The 18,525-nt window shown below is 39.6% G+C and overlaps 4 protein-coding genes across 11 annotated transcripts; all 4 read left to right on the top strand.

Annotated features, from left to right (window-relative positions):
* Nucleotides 1-121: 121 nt before the first annotated feature.
* Nucleotides 122-1,116, top strand: LOC121715215 (immediate early response 3-interacting protein 1-like). Its single transcript, XM_042100669.1, has 3 exons — nt 122-236; nt 441-542; nt 658-1,116. The coding sequence occupies exons 1-3, from the start codon at nt 146-148 to the stop codon at nt 711-713; spliced, it is 249 nt and encodes an 82-aa protein (XP_041956603.1). The 5' UTR covers nt 122-145; the 3' UTR covers nt 714-1,116.
* Nucleotides 1,117-1,961: 845 nt separating this feature from the next.
* On the top strand, nt 1,962-4,453 carry si:ch211-12e13.1. The gene is made up of 5 exons (XM_042100666.1): nt 1,962-2,490; nt 2,764-2,927; nt 3,238-3,477; nt 3,626-3,817; nt 4,179-4,453. The coding sequence occupies exons 1-5, from the start codon at nt 2,246-2,248 to the stop codon at nt 4,370-4,372; spliced, it is 1,035 nt and encodes a 344-aa protein (XP_041956600.1). The 5' UTR covers nt 1,962-2,245; the 3' UTR covers nt 4,373-4,453.
* Nucleotides 4,454-5,783: 1,330 nt separating this feature from the next.
* Nucleotides 5,784-8,299, top strand: si:ch211-12e13.12 (paralemmin-2). The gene is made up of 4 exons (XM_042100668.1): nt 5,784-5,892; nt 6,056-6,161; nt 7,230-7,311; nt 7,402-8,299. The coding sequence occupies exons 3-4, from the start codon at nt 7,260-7,262 to the stop codon at nt 8,109-8,111; spliced, it is 762 nt and encodes a 253-aa protein (XP_041956602.1). The 5' UTR covers nt 5,784-5,892; nt 6,056-6,161; nt 7,230-7,259; the 3' UTR covers nt 8,112-8,299.
* A 2,330-nt stretch (nt 8,300-10,629) lies between these two features.
* On the top strand, nt 10,630-18,446 carry susd1 (sushi domain containing 1). Of its 8 annotated transcripts, none has more exons than XM_042100659.1 (21): nt 10,630-10,883; nt 11,392-11,475; nt 11,661-11,822; nt 12,370-12,525; nt 12,689-12,841; nt 12,957-13,136; nt 13,354-13,542; nt 13,742-13,921; nt 14,137-14,316; nt 14,557-14,736; nt 14,905-15,084; nt 15,234-15,413; nt 15,560-15,739; nt 16,038-16,202; nt 16,450-16,535; nt 16,699-16,885; nt 17,094-17,187; nt 17,344-17,599; nt 17,854-17,893; nt 18,129-18,222; nt 18,322-18,446. In XM_042100659.1, the coding sequence occupies exons 2-21, from the start codon at nt 11,412-11,414 to the stop codon at nt 18,335-18,337; spliced, it is 2,922 nt and encodes a 973-aa protein (XP_041956593.1). In that variant the 5' UTR covers nt 10,630-10,883; nt 11,392-11,411; the 3' UTR covers nt 18,338-18,446. The 8 variants fall into 8 exon arrangements, with proteins under 8 accessions (XP_041956593.1, XP_041956592.1, XP_041956595.1 ...); XM_042100658.1 differs by having other exon boundaries at nt 10,630-10,871; XM_042100661.1 differs by having other exon boundaries at nt 10,631-10,883; nt 11,679-11,822.
* Nucleotides 18,447-18,525: the final 79 nt, after the last annotated feature.

The following is an 18,525-nucleotide window of genomic DNA, read 5'->3' on the forward strand; positions in this document are numbered from 1 at the left end:
TGTCAAAACCAGATGGACAGTTTGCCAAATCATAACATCCAAGCATTCTGTAAACCTTCAATTTTTTATGTTTCATTTGGATGTTATTTGTCCTTTCACAGTTACCATACCTCCCTGTCCCTGACGTCAGTTGTCAATAACCAAGATGGCGTTCACGTTATATGCGTTAATACAGGCAGTAATTCTTGGAGTAAACGCTGTTGCTGTACTACATGAGGAGCGATTTCTTAGCAAAAGTAACCCGTTTTTGCCCAAGCATTTAAGTTACATGTGTGTTATATATATATTCGCTAACGTACCAATCCTACCATGTTCCGGCTAGATCTAGCTAGCTAACTGCAGTCCCTGGATGTTCTCGTGCTTAGAAAACTCAGATATTTCTGTCTGCAATTTAGTGAAGACACCATTTACAATCTCATCTCTTTCTTTCTTTTGTTCAGTCGGCTGGAGTGTTGATCAAAATGTAGGGGGATTTGGTGAAGAACCAGGGATCAAAATGCAACTCATCAATCTCGTACGTTCTGTACGGACAGTGATGAGAGGTTTGTACGCCACGTTTAGTCCAAAATTGGGTCATCGAAGTACCTAAGCAACTTGCATCTGACTTAAATTTTGGGAGGCCTTAAAGTTACAGTTTATTTCTGTTTTCATTTTCAGTGCCTCTGATAGCAGTCAATGCTGTCTGCATTGTCTTGTTGCTGCTCTTTGGCTGAACAACTTAGGATACAGCCATTAAGTGAATTATTCCATCGTCGGCTGCTACTGGACTGGGCCTAAAAGACGTGACTACACGACTCCTCGTCTCCGTACAGTCATGCACCTTGCACTAATGTTTCTTGTAGACAGCGTTATTTAAGCAATCGGATGAATGTTTTGACATATTAAATGATTGTAAGAAATTGGCCTTACTTTTTTCATGGTAACTACAATTTTTACATTTTATGGTAGGGTAGGCTAATCTCAGGTACTGAGAGGTGCAACTGTATTGTAACGATCAATTAATTTAATTTAATATCTGTAGAAGGACGTTTTCACAAGGACACACACACACACACACACATGAGCGGGAGGCATGGCAATTGGGCAATGGTAATAAAGTTGTAAAGTGAGCGTGAATGTTGTCTAAAGTTGTCTTCATCACTGCATTTTAACATTAACTGATACTATATCGCATGTGTAGTAGCAGCATTTTATGTAATGTAGGGTAGGCTACCTAATTATGACCGCTGCGCAGCGAAGCATATACCATATAGGTTTAGTCAGATTTTTTTCTTTTTCGCATGCCCAAATTTCCGTCAATGATTCCCGGGACACTGAAAGACCGGGGTACACAAAACTTGGTGGGCATGTACCCCCACATGGATAGCATGGAACCGTCATTTTTCGTTTTGATCTGTAGCCCCCCTGCTGGACTGGACCCCCCAAAGGAGGGTAGGACAGACACAGTTCTTTGTGAATATCTTGAGAACTGTAGGGCCTAGGATGACCATTTTTTTCCGTATGTTTGCCTCCAGGGGTCATGTTAACCCATTTCATGTGCACACATGTGCACAAACAGATACACACACACACACACATACATTCACAGTAATCATACGTATGACACATACTCACACAGTAGACATATGTACGCTTGCATGCACAGGCACATACGCAGGCACACACACAAGCACGCACACACACACACACACACCCACACACATAACATAAACATAACACAAACAATCAAGAATTTCTCAGAATTATGAACAGGCAAGATGGAGGTGGGGTTGTATAAAATGAATTTTACATGTGAAATCTATGAACTAATCATGTTTTGGTACTTGTTGTCTAGCAGATACCAGTGAGAATTGAGTGTGGATAATGCAATTTAGTGAGACAGTTAGAATCATATAGGCCTTTCAGCGTGATTTCTTTTTGTGGAAAAAATGTGCTGGACTGGGCGGCGGTCATATTTTGTACCGCTCTGCGGTACATCTAGTCTGAGTTCTAACTCACACACGTTAAATGTGTCATGCCAAACCTCGAGGTGGCGATAGAGACAAGCCAAATGCGGGTCAAAACACCACAGTGGAAGGGTAGCCTGCCTACACACAGGCAAAACAGATTACAGTTGAGTGGTTTCAGAATAATTTGACAATTTACTGACTCGTCTGTGTTACAGTAACAGCAGTTATTCTTCATAAGCGGTCATCTGATATTTGGTTTGTTTGCAGCTGCAATGTCATGAAAATGTGGGGACGTCATGTATCGTTACAATAAGTTAATTTTGGTTGCTGTGCCTGCATATGCCCTTTACGCCATCTGTTCAAACTTATATAAGTCATTCAGACGGAACAAATGTGTAGTTTTCGAATCCAAGAAAACCCTTCCGTGTTACCTGTACCTTTACGGCAGGTACAAAATTCAGTCGTTCCGTAAACGGAAGGGTCAGTTGTATCCTCACAGGGACAAAACTGTAAACCCCACGTTCACTATTCTCAACTGCAGGTACAGTGCATTGCTTTGCTCTTAAGATACTGTGTTGCATGAGCTTTAAGTCTGGGATAACAGACCTTTATGGTGCTTTTTATGATTAATGTAAATATTAGGTGTTCGGCTTAGGTCTTAAGTTTCCGTGGAGAGGCATGGACTATATTTATGGAACCCAGATGCATCATCTATTGATTAGCCCACTTTATTATGATGTCAAATCACTTAAGATACTGTATGTCTAGTCTAGGACTCTAGGCTAAATATTGTGTAATGTCCCGAATCCCACAGTTTGGAGGTGGATGATGTACGATGGTACTGCTGGGCAGCCGGGTATGGTTGGGACTACCCAGACAGTGTCTTCAGGGACATCCCACTGTGTTTCTGTGACGTCCTTTGTTGTCGGTTGCTGGCAATGGTAATATCCTCCGATGATTTCAGGTTAAGCCCTCAAGGTAAAGTGTTATGAATTTATACTAGTTATCTACTATTACCCTATAGTTTCACATACATGTATTAGTCCCTGCTAGTCCAGGACTGAAAGAGAACGTCAGTGGAGGTCTCCATTGGGGAAAAAGCTTTGAGTTTAGGCCCTAAATGTTTTCAGTGCATTTATTCAACAGATTATTTGGTCTGTTCATACACATTTCATTATGCCTTTGTACATGTTGAACCATAAGTACATTGTCTTTTACACTTTTGAATGGGAAGTATCTACAAATTCAGGAAAACATGGATAAGTATTTACTAAATTTTCATTCATAGGTCTTTTCACTGTGTGCCAAACCATAAGGAAATTTGAGCCAATAGATGAGTTGAGGAGAGCCTCCTTCTGTCTGGAGGCAGGGGTGGCAGACTATAGGCCTGTTGACAGTGGTGTGGAGGTGGATATCTGGTTTAAGGCCCTGAGAGCTGATCACCCAGTATGGGAGAGTGTTGTGACCATGCTCTCCCCGAGAGATTGCCCGGCATCTAATGTCAAGCTCCAGTCCAGTTCTGTAGATGGTAAGAGAATGGAATTGAAAGCATTTTTTTCTGATTGTGCTTTATAAATAATGCAGAATTTATCCAACACAATAAACACATTCTGTGTTATAAATATGTATTATGTAAGGAATAGAATGGTTTACATGATTTTTGTTGTGTTGTGTAGCAGCTGTTGAAAAGAAGTCACTGGACATCAAGGTGCCACTGTTTACTGGGCTTAAGTCTGTGTGGGCCTTCTCTGACATCTCTTTGAAGAACTTCCTTGTTCTTCCATCAAGATTGGGTATTGTGGGACGTTCCACAGCTCACAGCCTATGGATGGTGTCCCAGTGTCTAGCTGAGATTGAGAAACACAACGGTAGCTAATAACAAAATATAAGATATATTTTAAAATTTCCACTGAATGTAAGGGAAAAGGTGAACACATTGCAGAACTAAACACTTTCTACTGAAAGAGGTTTTTTAGTCTGTTTCTACAATTATCAGTATCAGTAACATATTGGGTCATGGAGATAATATACCCATTGCTCGTCAAACCTCCATTATTTCACAAACACCCAATCTAATTTGGTCTCATCATGTCACAGGATATACTGACTTTTACTTGAATGTCTTTTGGGTGTTTAAATAGCCCAAAGTAGCTTTACCTTATTGTCCTAGGGCAGGGCAGGGTGGGGGGGCACCATTTCTTTGCTTTAAGATTAATTTTCGCTTTACAGGGGCTGATGCTGTACGAGCTCCACTGTCCGTGTCAGTCCAGTTCAAGCAGCCACTGGTGCTGCCAAGAAAGGTCATCATCCATTTTTGGCAAGCCACAGATGAGAGCTGCCAGCTGCCTGTGTGCAGGTTTCAGCTTCAGGATTGCAGAGGAACCTCCTACATCTTGGGAGATATAATCAAGGAACCTGGCTGATGGACTGGATAACTGAAATTACACTCATTGTTATGTAAGATTCTCTACCAGTGCCACTATTGGTGTTTAAAATAAAGTTTGTTTTTTTGTATAATAAGTCTGTGAGAGGTCTTTAATATGAAAATAAAATGTACTATTGATCTGGAAATAGATCAGTGTTATCCTCATCTTCCTGCGAGATGACTTACGCAGTGAACTGATGGAGACCCCCATCGTCATTGAATCTCAGTCAGATCATTGCATTTGTAGTTACACTATATGCAGCTGTTTTGGTTTAGACGTAGGTTTAGCATGTTCTCTACAGTTATACAGTAACATGTCTGTAACAAGAGGAAGAGCAATATATCATTGAGTGTGTCATATTTAATGAAAGAACAATGTGGCATTCATCCCTAATATTCCTGATCTCCAGGCTTTGTCAGCTCCTACAGAGCATGAATGAAAAATGCCACAGAAGGTTAAGACATGTTCCTATGGACCCTTTCAAGAGAGTTCCATTATCAGCATCATAGTTGGCCCCACAAGACTTCCTTTTTAACATTCCATATGTTATCTTAATGCAGAGGAAGTAGATTGGGGCCCAAATAGAACGTTCAAGCATTGTTTTTGTTTTTATTGTTGAAAGGGTCTATAGTGTGATCTCAGCAGCAGAATAAAGCCAAGATTCAGTCAGAATCACAAAGATGGCCCCCTACAGGGAATCGTAGGGCTATTCAATATTTCATGTTCTTGATATTCTTGGTCTCGGTGCACATGTATGTGGAAGTCTTTCATGTGTATTATTCATTTAAAAGTATTCAGGTGGCAGTGGATGAAAGCAGGCTTTCACATAAATGGGCCGGTGCCTTTGTTGTGATGGTCTGAATAGACAGGGAAACACTTTACATATCACCGCTAGATACTGTAAATACAGTATAGTTTTCCAATAAAATATTATTTAGATTTTTACTGATGGAATTTGAACTCGGGTGTCTCACCAACCTTGGCTGATTTTCAAATAAGAATATTATTGCCTGTACTCCTGGTGATAGAAGGGTCAAATTGCAAAGTAAGCCTTTTGTTTGTTTCATCTATCATTTCCCTTAAGTTTTTTTTAGGACAAAATAAGTTGGTATACAACTTGGTATAGTGAGAACAACTACCACTCAGCTATACTGAGTGGTAGGCTGCACTGTATGTGGGTCAATGCACAGGGATATTTTTCTTAGCACTCTCCCAGAGTGGTGAGCAGTTACTTTCGATGTTCTCCATCTACCAAGCCAAGCATACCTAAAGGCATACACTTAGCCTCATGTTAGTCCATAGACGGAAGAGAATTGCATGCTTGCTTCTACAAGGCTCTACAAGCTTGTGTGTGACACTAGCCTTTCTGTCTCTGTCTCCTGCAACATCAACAGGATCATTACCAACACTTAATGGCTGACGCTTAGCGTTTGGAATAATTCAGGGAACAGATTTATTTTTTACCAAGTAAATACTGAGCTGTTCCTTACATCCTGTGGTTATCAACTTAACATCATGTAAGTAACTTTAAATGGACATGCAAATATTTATATATAAAACATGTACTATGTATGTATTGAAAAGTATGATCTGTTTTATCCTGATTACATTGTTGCATTGTTCTGACTCTAATAAATAGATAATAAACTTTTATCCTGGATCTTTATTATATTGCTATAGATCCAAGGACAAAATAATCCACAACCTTTTGTTAATGGAACCTAAATCTCGTGAAAGATTCCATATGCTTTACTGGGAGAATAGCCGGCCGTTTCAACCAATTAAGGTAAACATTGCATTTTGTTTACATCTTGTATTTTCAGTGTTGACTGTTTAATGATATTGGGATGCTGTCACAGTACTTGTAGCCTATTTGAAACATGTACACTAACACATGTCCTAAAGAAACAATATACAGTATATGTAGTTTTTTCTAATGATCTCTTAACAGCAGTTAAAAAATCCTGTTTTATGGTATTTCCAGACTATTCCACAAAATTAGGGAAATAATTTAGAAACAATGAGACAACTCTGGCATATATTCTTGAACAACATAATTCTCTAGCAATAGTGGAGACCATAGTTGGTAATGCCAATAGATTTGTATAAGCATATATTTTAGATTTATTAAGGTGTATGTTGCAACTCAACATTTTGCTGTTATTATTCATTCATAGAGTTCTGATTCTGTCACTTTAAGGGCCCAGTCATGTGTGAAACGGGAACATTTGTTAGGCTTGGAGAACCACTGCAAGAGCCATATTGTAGTGAGTGTGGTTCAGATATAATGAACATACATGTCAGCTTTCATCATGGCTTCTAGATGTTGAAACACAAAGCCCCCCTCACAAAAGAGGGGTAATTTATATTGAGGTCACAGAATGCATGGGAATGTCTGCCTTTTCTTTGTGTCTTTGGTATTACGTTGTTGATTGACTGTTTATTCCATGACAATGACAAAACATTATTACTTTCCAATTAAACAACTACTGAGATAGGCAAATGTACATTGGTTGATTTGTGGTTATACATAATCAAGTAATGTAATGTGGTGTAGTTACATTATGTTGGGCTCTTCCCTACATACAGCTCAAGTTGTGGTCAGACACTTTTGCCCTCAACAGAGATTTAGACTCGCTGTAAAACTCAGAGTTATTTTTGTTTTTCTAAAAGTGTTTTTCATTCCCTATTCATTCCTCTTGAATAGACAGTACCCAGTGGTGCAGTTTGTAACTTCTGATGTAGTTTGAAATGCAAAGGCTAAGGTCTAAATTGTTTTAGCTGTTAGATGTAAACATGAAAAGAAAGTGTTTGTTAACTTTTACATACTGTTGTTGATTTGCTTTTTTTGTAGATGTGACAGCTGTAATCCAACATAGTATATATGGCAGGGCTCTGTTTGGAAAGATTGACCATGGTGACAGAAGACAAATCAAGTAAGTTGCCATGAAGACTTAATGAAACAGCATACAAAAATATTGATAACCTGCCGATATCCTATCCATGTCCTCTGTATGTTTTTTTAGGGGAAGGCAACATGGCCAAAAGCACAAAGACATCAAAAGTGACAAAATTTTCTGGTGCCATAACTGGGGGCCATCGAGAGGTGACCCAGAGGACTGCAAGGCTTTATGACGACAGGGAGAAGGTGATCTATGAGGAAAGCCTGGGGGAATCCTCCTGCACTGGAACAGAAGAGGGTGGAGATGATAAGGAGGACAGGTGGCACAAGATCGTGCCACCGACAGAGATAGCATCCAATGGCACAATTCCATCAGACATGAGAGAAAAGTCCGTTCACGAAGAGGCCAGTCCAGTGGTCATATGTGACCTACGACTAAGAGGGTCAAGTGGGCAGGTCTGGAGTGGGACGGAGGATGACATCACAGAGGAGCCGGACTTGACCTCCGTGGAGAGGTCTTCCTCACTGTCCTTCCTGGACTGGCAGAACAGGGATGACTCGGACGTGCAGACTACGCTGGCCATCGAGGTGGACATCAACAAGACGGAGGTGGTCCTGATCGACGAGGACGACGACATGTCCCTGAGGGAGAAGACGGTGACGGACGTCTCGATGATGGACGGGAACGCAGCGGAGCTCGTGTGCGGGAGACTCCTGTCCATTTCCACAGACTCGTCCTCTGAGTGCAAGCAGGAGAGCCTAGCTGCCGAGACTCCACTACCGGCCAGTGATGAAATCAAAAAGCGCCGTTGTTGTTTTTGCACAATCCTATGAATGCTTTGTATTCTTGCACATGGAAGGGCGCACTGATGCACATGTAAACACCCTGCACTTTCACCAGATTTTTTTTTATGGTTTTTTGGTGGGACTCACTTTTAGCTTGGCTTTGTTTCATTTATATTTTGAGCAAGCTTACTTAACTCATTGAATGCCAAGCTGTTTTCGGAAGCTTTGTCCTAGAGTGCCAGCAATCTAGACCATTGTTGATGATTTTTGTACAGCCACAGCATATTCTGTGTTATAGCTATGAACACATACAATGGCTCGTTTAAAAGGTGAGACTTTAAGCTCTCAGTGGGTGCAAACCGTGTATTTCTACACGCCTCTGTTCCTGAGAAATCCCAAGCTAAACAGTGGCTAGTTTTCATCAAAATCGCTGTTTTTTTCTAGAAATGGAGATATAACGTCTTTCATGAAATATGAAGTGTTGCCTGTAAACTTTCCGGGAAGTGATCAGCGAGACCTGGTGAGACTGCCACCTAGTGATAGACCCACGAAAATGGCCTGGTTTTGACCTGACATGCATGCGTCACTGATTCGACCCAAAGCGGCAACCGAGTTATGATAAAATGTCCAGATAAAATGTCCAGATTGTGCGTTTTCATGAGTTTTCGATCGTCATATATTTCATTTCCATTCATCACAGAGTTCCCAAAATCACATATAAGGTGTGTTAGAGTGTCTAGTTTCGTAATTAAAAAAAAAAAAGCTAAAAACGTAATATTACGTTTTTGGCACTCAACGCATGGGAAGGAAAAACGTAATATTACGTTTTTGGCACTCAATGAGTTAAAGGAAAATTCCGGTTTTTAGCACTTTAAGGCCCTTTACTGGTTTGTTTTGGATGAACTAGAGTGGTGGACACCGAAATTTTGACGATTGGTCCTATCTCGACTTTTCTGACTCGTTTTGAATCGCCTTTGACTTCTCAGGGTGGCTGGCAATGGGCATACTGTAGTAGGTTACTCAAACATGTCCTAAAACAACCCTTAACGTTCGTTTTTAAAACTGTGCAACTCACCAAGTGGTTAGTGGTGTTTGTTGATGTTCCAAAACAAGCAGCGTAGCGAAATACAGTTTCTATCGTCTTTTATTTGGCATTTTGTAAAATCCCATTGATTTCTGTTGGAAGACTCATTGCACGTTGACATTACTGCGCCACCGTCTATGCTTCAGGCTCACAATTGAGCGGAAGTTTATACGCGGTTGTGAGGTGTCTGAAAAAATAGTTTCACAATAGCAAATAAGACGGCTGGAAATCATACATTGCGCCGATATATTTGATTTTAATAATCAACGAACACCATAACCACTCGGTGAGTTGCACAGTTTTGAAAACGAACATTAAGGGTTGTTTTAGGACATGTTTGAGTAGCCTACTACAGTATGCCCATTGCCAGCCACCCTGAGAAGTCAAAGGCGATTCAAAACGAGTCAAAAAAGTCGGTTGTCGGTGTCCACCACTCTAGTTCATCTAAAACAAACCAGAAAAGGGCCTTAAAGTGCTAAAAAACGGAATTTTCCTTTAAAACTGAAATAAATGCTGAAGAAAAACGAAAAGAGGAGTCTTTGAGTGGATTCAGCCTTTTAAAGACTACAATTTCATCAATTGTCTTTGGTATGAGTGATGTTTTTGCAAAGAGTTTTTGTAAAATTTGTAAACATCTGTGAGTTTTGTGTTGTAATACAGTCAATGTAGCACCTTGTTTTTAGACTATACACAATATGTCCATTACTCCACAGCATTTGTCTTTTTAATGAAAAAATACCAGATGCTCTTTATTTTTAGAGATTACAATTTGTGTATAAGTTGTTTTGAAATGTTGTCACTTTTAAAAAAAAAAAACAGTTGATAAGTTCATACATACATATACATATGTTTGGATTTAAAATGGTTATTGTTTCACTTGTGGATTCTGCTGTATGTTCAGTGTAGAATTGCTGTTATCGGTCTCCAGAGAGTTTTCTGAATGGGCTGAAAAGCCCACTCACAGGAAGTGGTATATTGCCATTCTACTTTCGGATTGGTGGGTATTTGGGGCTCCCACTATTTAGCATAGAGGAATTCTCAGAAACCAGCTATGAGAAGAAAACTGAAAAGCATTTTAAAAAAATCTAATATTTAATTTCTGTTATCTTCTGTGCTGTTCAGTCTTTATCTAATGATCACATGAAAAAGGCCTTTCAGAAGCAATTAAACCCCCACTGCACCATAAATTAACTTTAACAATAATGAATGTCTCAACCATAGAACATAGGAAGTAGAACAATGGCCAGCTCTACAACACCCCTTTCCTGAACCTTTGGATCACAATCCCAAGCCCCCATTACTCTTTGTGTTGGTGCATGCTGACATTGAAATGAGAAGGGAGCAAATATTTCTAAAGGACAGGTTGTATTTGATCATAGTCCTCCAACACTCAGTATGGAAGGAGGGGGGACCTTGCCATACGGACGTTATATCGCTGGTGGGCAGGGCGATAGCAGCTGAGGGCTCTTATCTTCTCCTCCCATACCAAAACTCCTTACCAGCGAAATGCGGTGGCAAGTGTTACACAGTTGTACACTGGTGCATACGCATAGCCTTACGCCTGACCCCCTGCTGTAATCGCGATGACCCTATTGAGGCAGCTTAACCTTGAACATTTGCAAAAATCTTCTAGAGAAACTTTCCTTGAGCTACTCTATGTATAGCAGATTCTTTGAAAAAGAAATGGATAAAAATAAAGTTGACCTGGAAGAGTACTGACAAAGGTAGGATTTAAGGCAGGTATATTTTATCATTTGATAATTTCTGAATATTTAAATTATTGTCAGCATATTGTCATCATTTTTTTTTTACTCATGACTTCAGATCATATCTTTCTTAAATTAAATGTAGCCTAGTTTATAAATGGTTGTAAATTTAAGTTGTTACCACATATTCCAAAATAGACATGAGACTGTTTGTATGTGCTAAAAATAGGCTGCTATCATTATAACAGCTCTTGACTGTAATAGCACATTCCTCTCTGCACGTTTTGATATGACGAGAATATACACTCCATACTCCAGATACGCGAAATATGCCAAAAGAACTGACAATGATAGACATTACCCTGAAACCACTAACACCAACATGTCCCTCAAACCCCCATCTGTGGAGACCCTAAGCATATAGGATCCCCGAGTCCGACACTACATGTAGTCATCTGCTTCAGCTAGTCTCTAGGAACACCACACAGGTCACTATCTAATGTCGGGAGTGCAAGTAACATGGATGTGTGATTGACAGAATCCTAAGATTAAAGAAGCATGGCATTGATGGGGACAGTGATCATGGCTTTTCTTCTGCATAGCACACCAAGTATTCTTAAAGGTAAGTTCCATACACCTGTATGTACGGAATTGTATATCCTACATATATATATATATATACATATATATATATATATATATATATATATATATATATATATATATATATATATATATATATATATATATATATATATATCCCACTTCCTGGTCGGACGGAGAGGTGTTATTTGCCTTATGTGATAGCTCTTTTTTACATTTTAGACACAGAAGTGGCGGGTAATGTTTTCGATGTGTGTGTGACATGCCACCCCAATGCCACCTGTGATCTGAAGACAGATGGAAGTGGGGGCTATGCCTGTAACTGCATGTATGGCTTTGTTGGCAATGGAAGAACTCATTGTGAAGGTAGGTTCTTGAATATGTATGTGTAGCAATTTTGGATGATTAGCATTTTGTGCATTTTCTAATGAAACATGGCACTTTGCCAGATCACTGTATTATGCCATAATTTATTCAGCATGTGAAAATGCAATGATTAGTAGTACAAAACAGCCAATTTTTTTAGAAAAGAAAGGAAGTTGTGAAACGTCAGGGTGTGTCTGCTTAACTTTTTTTTTCTTTAACCTCAACTGTCAACAAAGTGTTTCATCTCAGAGCATTAGGATACCAAGAACAGGAAACTTCCCACACCCTCTACCCGCCACTTGTGAAAACATAGTATTGTGAAAAATTAAGCAAGATTGCTTGCATGTGATGAAAGATTTTGTCACAGTTCCCATAATCAAACATCATGTTTTCTTTTTTAAATTCAGAGCCTCCCACCTAAAAATTGCAATAACACTAACTTGTGTAAAAGGACAATATTTAGATCTGCCATGTTCTTTATTGCACTTTACTGTCCAGGGGCTTTGTGCTTAAAATTATTCTTAGTGTTTCCATATACATTTAATAGACAAGGACGAATGCCAGATTGGTGCAAACTTCATCTGTGGGGATCATACAGCCTGTCACAACACCCATGGAAGCTACTATTGCACCTGTCTATCAGGATACGCTCCCACTAACAACATGCCCGTTTTCATTCCCAACGATGGCTCATATTGTCAAGGTACATTATGGTCAATGGGCGACCTGAAGAGCAAATTCAAATTGGCTAACACGTTTGTCTGGATTCACCCAGGCTATAAAAGCTAGTAAAAGTATTACAATGTGTCTGATGCCATGCCCACAACAGCCCTGCAAATAAATGATATACTGTTTCTTTCGATCAGATATTGACGAATGTCAGGTTCAAGGTGTCTGTGGTGAGGGTGGTCTGTGTAGAAACACTGATGGAAATTTCGAGTGTGAATGTCAGATCGGGTACCATGTGAAGGGAGGAACTGTTCCGTTTCACCCACACCGAGGAAAGGCCTTTTGTGAAGGTAATCTCCATCTCAATCTGTAAAGTAAACAAAATCTTTTCACAAAATCAACTATCTGCTTACAAGGGAGCTACTGATGAATCATGAAGCAGCGTTTCATGTGTTTCAATTGCAGCTGTTGACTGTGGACCTCCACCTTCAGTCCTGCATGCTGTTCAGGTCTCAGTGCCGAACACTAGTTATAGGAGTGTAATCACCTATGGCTGTCAAACGGGGTTCCTATGGCAAAGAGGGGACAACTCATCCCTTTGCACGTCAGAAGGAAATTGGACAGGCCCGAGTCTTATTTGTGAAGGTAATGTCAGATTGTTTCCTCAAGATTTTTTCTTCTTCTTTGTGCTTTTTGTCTTATTTGTCTTATCTTCTCATATTTGTGAAACAATCACTCAATGATATTCAAGTGAACCAATGACTTTACAAAATACTGTGAGCTGATTTTTTCGCAAATATGTACACAAAGGAACAGTAGATGGTTAATGAACAGGCATAATCCCATTGTTGTCCTGTCATAGAGGTCGACTGTGGTGAGCCCCCTGCTTTTCCGCACTCTAGTTTTATCTGGAAACACCAGACTAGAAACACCAGGATGGGAGCTGAGGTGCTTTATGAGTGTGAGGTGGGCTTTCGTCATGTTGGACCTGCAAGCATAACAGTTTGCACAGCTGGTGGGCTCTGGAGCCACCCCAGTCTACAGTGTGAAGGTATATATACAGTAGTATACAGCATCACACTGGCAACAGTCTTTCATGAAGAGATCATGTTAGGGTTCCCCTGCATCGGTGCTGATTTCTTTTTGTGATGTTGGATATTTGAAATGGTGTAATATTGCTTCACTCATTTCCCTTATTGTCTCGTATCAGCGGTGACAGTGCTTAATATTACCTAATGATTTTCTTTCAGAAATAGTGTGTGGCAAGCCTGCTGCTGTGCCTAATTCACATATGTTGTGGAATAGAAACATCAGTGTTGGTACTAACGTGTTTTATAAATGCGCGGAGGGATATCACAAAATGGGTACTGGCAACATGTCAGTCTGTACTGAAAATGGATTATGGAGTGAAGTAACATTCACATGTGAAGGTATTTTTTCCTCTATTTTATTTTTTCCATCTGTGTGGTGGAAATATCATGTTCAAAATTCTCTTAGAACTACCGGTAAGAGATATTAACGGGATGTAGATGGCTGTGGAAAAAAATTTAAACCCTGAGCTGAAAAGCACAGTGATACTCTTTGGAACGTTTTTGATTAATCAAAGGTGAACTGACATGTTTGGTCCTGATACTTTTCTCCTCAGTAATGACCTGTGGAGATCCACCTCGGCTGCCACACACTGGACAGGTGTGGAATGGCACCACAACGGTTGGCAGCAGTGTTCTATATTACTGTAATGGAGCGTTTTATTATGTGACAGGAACTAATGTTTCTGAATGTACTACTGACGGTTACTGGACAAAACCAACTGTAACTTGTAAAGGTAACAGTTTAAAGTTAATCTAGTTCATCTAATTTTGGTCATTTTTTATACAGATTTTCAGACATTTTTGATATGGCCTAAAAGTCTTTAAAAATAGATACCACTACCAGGCTATGCATCAGGCTATGATAGTCTTATTGAGTTTCAGTGGCATTTGTCCCTTTTGTTCTTTTTCTATTGTGAATGCAACCCAAATACCAGTCTTTGCATTTGTACATATCACGTCTATTTCCCCCACAGAGATTAATTGTGGTGTCCCTCCTATCTGGCCACACACTCATGTGTTGTGGACCAAAGACACTCGTATGGGAGCTAAAGTATTTTATGAGTGTGATGTAGGATATTATAATGCAGGACCTGGAAATGTCTCAACTTGTACGGTTGATGGTGTATGGAGTCCACCATACATAGTTTGTCAAGGTATTGATGCAAGAGCTTTGTTTACTCTTCTGTCCTGTTGATTACATATTTGCTCTGTGTTACAAAAACCTAAAATATTTTTTAAAAACTTTTAAAAGTAATATAACTAACAGGCATAATGCATAATGTAGCATTGCTATCTATTGCTAAGATATTCTATCTTGACAGACATACCATGTGGAAATCCTCCTGCTATCCCCAACTCAAAGATAGTATGGGATCAAAACACCACATTTGGTGCTAAAGCATTTTATGAGTGTGAAACTGGATACAGAAACGTGGGTCTGGGAAATGTTTCGGTTTGTTCCACAAATGGACTGTGGTTGGAACCATCTTTGATATGTCAAGGTGATAAAGCACAAGCTTGTTTTGAGTATCCTATTGTGCTTTCTGACCAACTTAATTAAATGTATCTAATTTAATTATTACACATATATACAGATACCCTCAATTCACCACGACACTTCCATAACCCCTTTCCTGGTTTCACCAAGCAGAAATCAGTTGCGGCCCACCACCAGTTATATCTCACACTGACATGCAGTGGGACAAAACAAGCGGATTGGGGAGTGTAGTTCAGTATACATGTAAAGATGGCTTTTACCAGGAAGGGGTGCAAAGCTTTTCGACTTGTGCCCCTAGTGGAGAGTGGGGAATTGCCTCCATTCAATGCAAAGGTACAGACTAACATTCTATATATGTATCAGTATTCTTAGCAACTGATACTGTGATGCATTATATTCACAGATGGCAGGAATAGTATTTTAGGCTACACTTCACAAGTTATAAACAAATTGTATTATCTTTTATTTTCCCCCCACAGAGATTAATTGTGGTGTCCCTCCTATCTGGCCACACACTCATGTTGTGTGGACTAAAGACACTCGTATGGGAGCTAAAGTATTTTATGAGTGTGATGTAGGATATTATAATGCAGGACCTGGAAATGTCTCAGTTTGTACAGTTGATGCTGTATGGAGCCCTCCTAATGTAGTTTGCAAAGGTACTGGTGCATGACTTCTGCTGTGATCTTTTGTTTGTTTGTTGTTGTTGTTGTTGTTGTTATTTTACCATATACAGGGTAATCTACTGCTGTCAGTCTTCTTATTGATTTCTATCAGCGTTCAAACATTATATGCATAGTGTACTGTATAATTCCCATAAGATATTAATGTTTAATTGTTGCCAATTGTGTTCATTTCCTCTTCAACAGGTTGTGGTGGTGAAGAGAGTCCCTGTCATTATGTCAAATAGTATTTGATAATGTTCCATTCTAAAACCCTTTCTGTGCCCTGCTGCAGCGAGATGTGGGCATGTGCCTGAGCTAGCCCATGCAGATCTGGTGTGGGATAACGAGAGCATCGCCATTCACCGCTGTGCGGATGGATACTACGCCCACAGCGGACTCACTGTGTCTACCTGTGGGGTGGACGGGAGCTGGCAGGCTGCAACCCTGCAGTGCAGAGGTGGGATTTCAGCTTCTTGTGTGAGGAATGAACAAACACAGGCATGAATGTGTGGGACACCAGTAAAGACACCAGTAGAGCTGTGTTTTCCATTGTTTGTTGTAAGCTAATTTGAGCACATTTACCATTAACTGATGTGATTACTGGGGTAAGGATATCAAAGAATGTATTGAGATATCAGTAGTTTTCTTGACTCAAGATTACAAATAAAACATCTTTTTACTTACATGACGTTATTCTTTGACAGAAATCAGGTATGGAATCCGTCAGTTGGAAGTTTTTAATGAAAGATGTCTGCGCTGGCTCTCTGATGGAAAAAAGGAGGATTACAGAGTAAGTTTTTGCAATATACAGGTATATTATTATTCAATATTAAACATATAAAAAAAAAGTATCTGCAAAAGTATCAAAGCGTGAAATAGATCAGGCACAATGGTAGATTTCTTTGTCACAATCTTCTCATTATCCTGCATTATAATTCCATATTTTTGCACAGGTTATATTTGTTGGCAGTAGAGACTATCAAAAGCCATTTGTGGATAAAAGGAGGGAAGCCTTCAGCTCTCAACATCTTAGGCCTCATGTCTGCTTGAAACTGCTGCCAGCTACAAACTACACCATCAACATTACGGCTGTGCTAGCTAGATCCTCCACTGTTATCACAACCAACACCACAATCCCAGGTAACCTAAACCATGGCCTGAGGAATTATCACCTAGTTGTTTATTTGGTCCCCTTGTGGTGTGTTGCTGCTATAAGGTCATAAGATCAAGGGCTGGACATCTAGAGCATGAGCATCTATCCATTACTGATTTACATTTACTGTGATGTATACTGGTGTGTCTAGTAGTCTATACATGTGATTTTTTAAATGTTGCTTTCCTCTCATAGCTGCCCCAGTACCAGAGGTCATGTTTAGGGATGTTGAGGGACCACTGCCTTATCTTTGGGTGCATAGGTCTCACCACACTCTGGATCCAATCTGGTAAGAATTCAATCATATCTTATTCATTCTATCAATTCTAAATGTGTGACATTTGCTTATTTTGATAATAACAATCGGTGTTGCATCCTTCTTAAAGGGTTGTGTTTTCTTTTGTATTTAACAACACAATAAACTACCAACTGGCTTTTTTTACAGTCTGTACGAGGTGTTTGTGCTACCAGTAGAGGGCACTCTGGTGTTTGACTGCAACTCCCCCAAAAGTCCACATTTCCTCAAAGACAGCAGTTGCCATGGTGAATATGTGGCAGCTCAGATCCAAGTCAGAGATGTTGGAAATGTGCTGAACTTCACTGTTGGGGATGAACAACACTATGGAGAGTTTTACAATGCTCCGTTAGAGAATGGTAGAGATTACTACATCATATTGAGGACTACATGTCGGTGGGGACAGGTAAGAGATAGAGGCTGAAGTAACCCCTTACATTCAGAGTGTGAATTATGCAATAACAATTATGGGGAGGGGGGCTTTCGGTCAAGGTCTTATAATGTAACTCCACCATTATTACAATGCATTTGTCGTTTAGTCAGGATGCTCAGGATAGGCCTAGGGTTTCATGTCAATACATTTAAATGTTTGCTTGGTTTTAATAGCAGTAATCACTTTCTTTAAAGCTCCTAATCAGTTCTTTTTTGTGACATCTCCAGAGCAGTAAACACTCATGTGTCTTATGGGCCAAGGCAAGAGGTGAGTGGTTTAAAGTGTTGCTCTGTGTTTCTGTTTTACCTCTACGTATACTGTGAAATAGAAGTTTGCATGGGTAGTAGATGTGCCATAGGCCTTCATTATTTTCCCCCATACTATTTTAAGCTGAATTTAAGGGAATAATATCACAGTAGCCTATGCACTTATATCACAGTAAGTTGAAATTGTTGCTGTTTGTTGTTGTGAAACGTCTTTTTCTCAATGGAATTCTTTTCAGGGACATCCTACAGGATGAGGATGTCAGCTCTTGTGGTTTGCGGAACCATTTCATTCTTTGGCTTCGCTGTTCTTATAGGATATTTTTTTACTGGGTAAGAAGCACAGCTACATTATTTTACCCAGTTGGTTGTATCACAGTGGATCAAGGCCAAATACAAAGTATAATCTATTTTATCATCTTTGTCTTTCAGATATTTCAAGAATTGATTGCCGGTGCCATAAATTAAGACTTTACCTCATGTTTTTCTAGATGTTCCGGTTTAAATGTTTTTTTAAATGCATTTTTGAATAATATTTCATTAAAGAAACAAACAGATGTTGGTATTGTTGTCTTCATTAGGCCACACACTTTGCATTCCTCCACCCTCCAGTTTAGTTTTTGTTACATTTTGCTG

Source organism: Alosa sapidissima, chromosome 8 (genome assembly GCF_018492685.1).
Source record: "Alosa sapidissima isolate fAloSap1 chromosome 8, fAloSap1.pri, whole genome shotgun sequence".
In the NCBI taxonomy this organism is placed as follows: domain Eukaryota; kingdom Metazoa; phylum Chordata; class Actinopteri; order Clupeiformes; family Clupeidae; genus Alosa; species Alosa sapidissima.

Coding starts and splice junctions, on each gene's coding strand:
- LOC121715215 (XM_042100669.1), top strand. CDS start 146: ATGGCGTTCACGTTATATGCGTTAATACAGGCAGTAATTCTTGGAGTA. Junction 237..440: donor GGAGCGATTTCTTAGCAAAA/GTAACCCGTTTT, acceptor TCTTTTGTTCAG/TCGGCTGGAGTGTTGATCAA. Junction 543..657: donor TGTACGGACAGTGATGAGAG/GTTTGTACGCCA, acceptor TTTCATTTTCAG/TGCCTCTGATAGCAGTCAAT.
- si:ch211-12e13.1 (XM_042100666.1), top strand. CDS start 2,246: ATGTATCGTTACAATAAGTTAATTTTGGTTGCTGTGCCTGCATATGCC. Junction 2,491..2,763: donor TTCACTATTCTCAACTGCAG/GTACAGTGCATT, acceptor CGAATCCCACAG/TTTGGAGGTGGATGATGTAC. Junction 3,818..4,178: donor TGAGATTGAGAAACACAACG/GTAGCTAATAAC, acceptor TTCGCTTTACAG/GGGCTGATGCTGTACGAGCT.
- si:ch211-12e13.12 (XM_042100668.1), top strand. CDS start 7,260: ATGGCAGGGCTCTGTTTGGAAAGATTGACCATGGTGACAGAAGACAAA. Junction 7,312..7,401: donor GGTGACAGAAGACAAATCAA/GTAAGTTGCCAT, acceptor ATGTTTTTTTAG/GGGAAGGCAACATGGCCAAA.
- susd1 (XM_042100659.1), top strand. CDS start 11,412: ATGGCATTGATGGGGACAGTGATCATGGCTTTTCTTCTGCATAGCACA. Junction 13,137..13,353: donor CCCGAGTCTTATTTGTGAAG/GTAATGTCAGAT, acceptor GTCCTGTCATAG/AGGTCGACTGTGGTGAGCCC. Junction 14,317..14,556: donor ACCAACTGTAACTTGTAAAG/GTAACAGTTTAA, acceptor TTTCCCCCACAG/AGATTAATTGTGGTGTCCCT.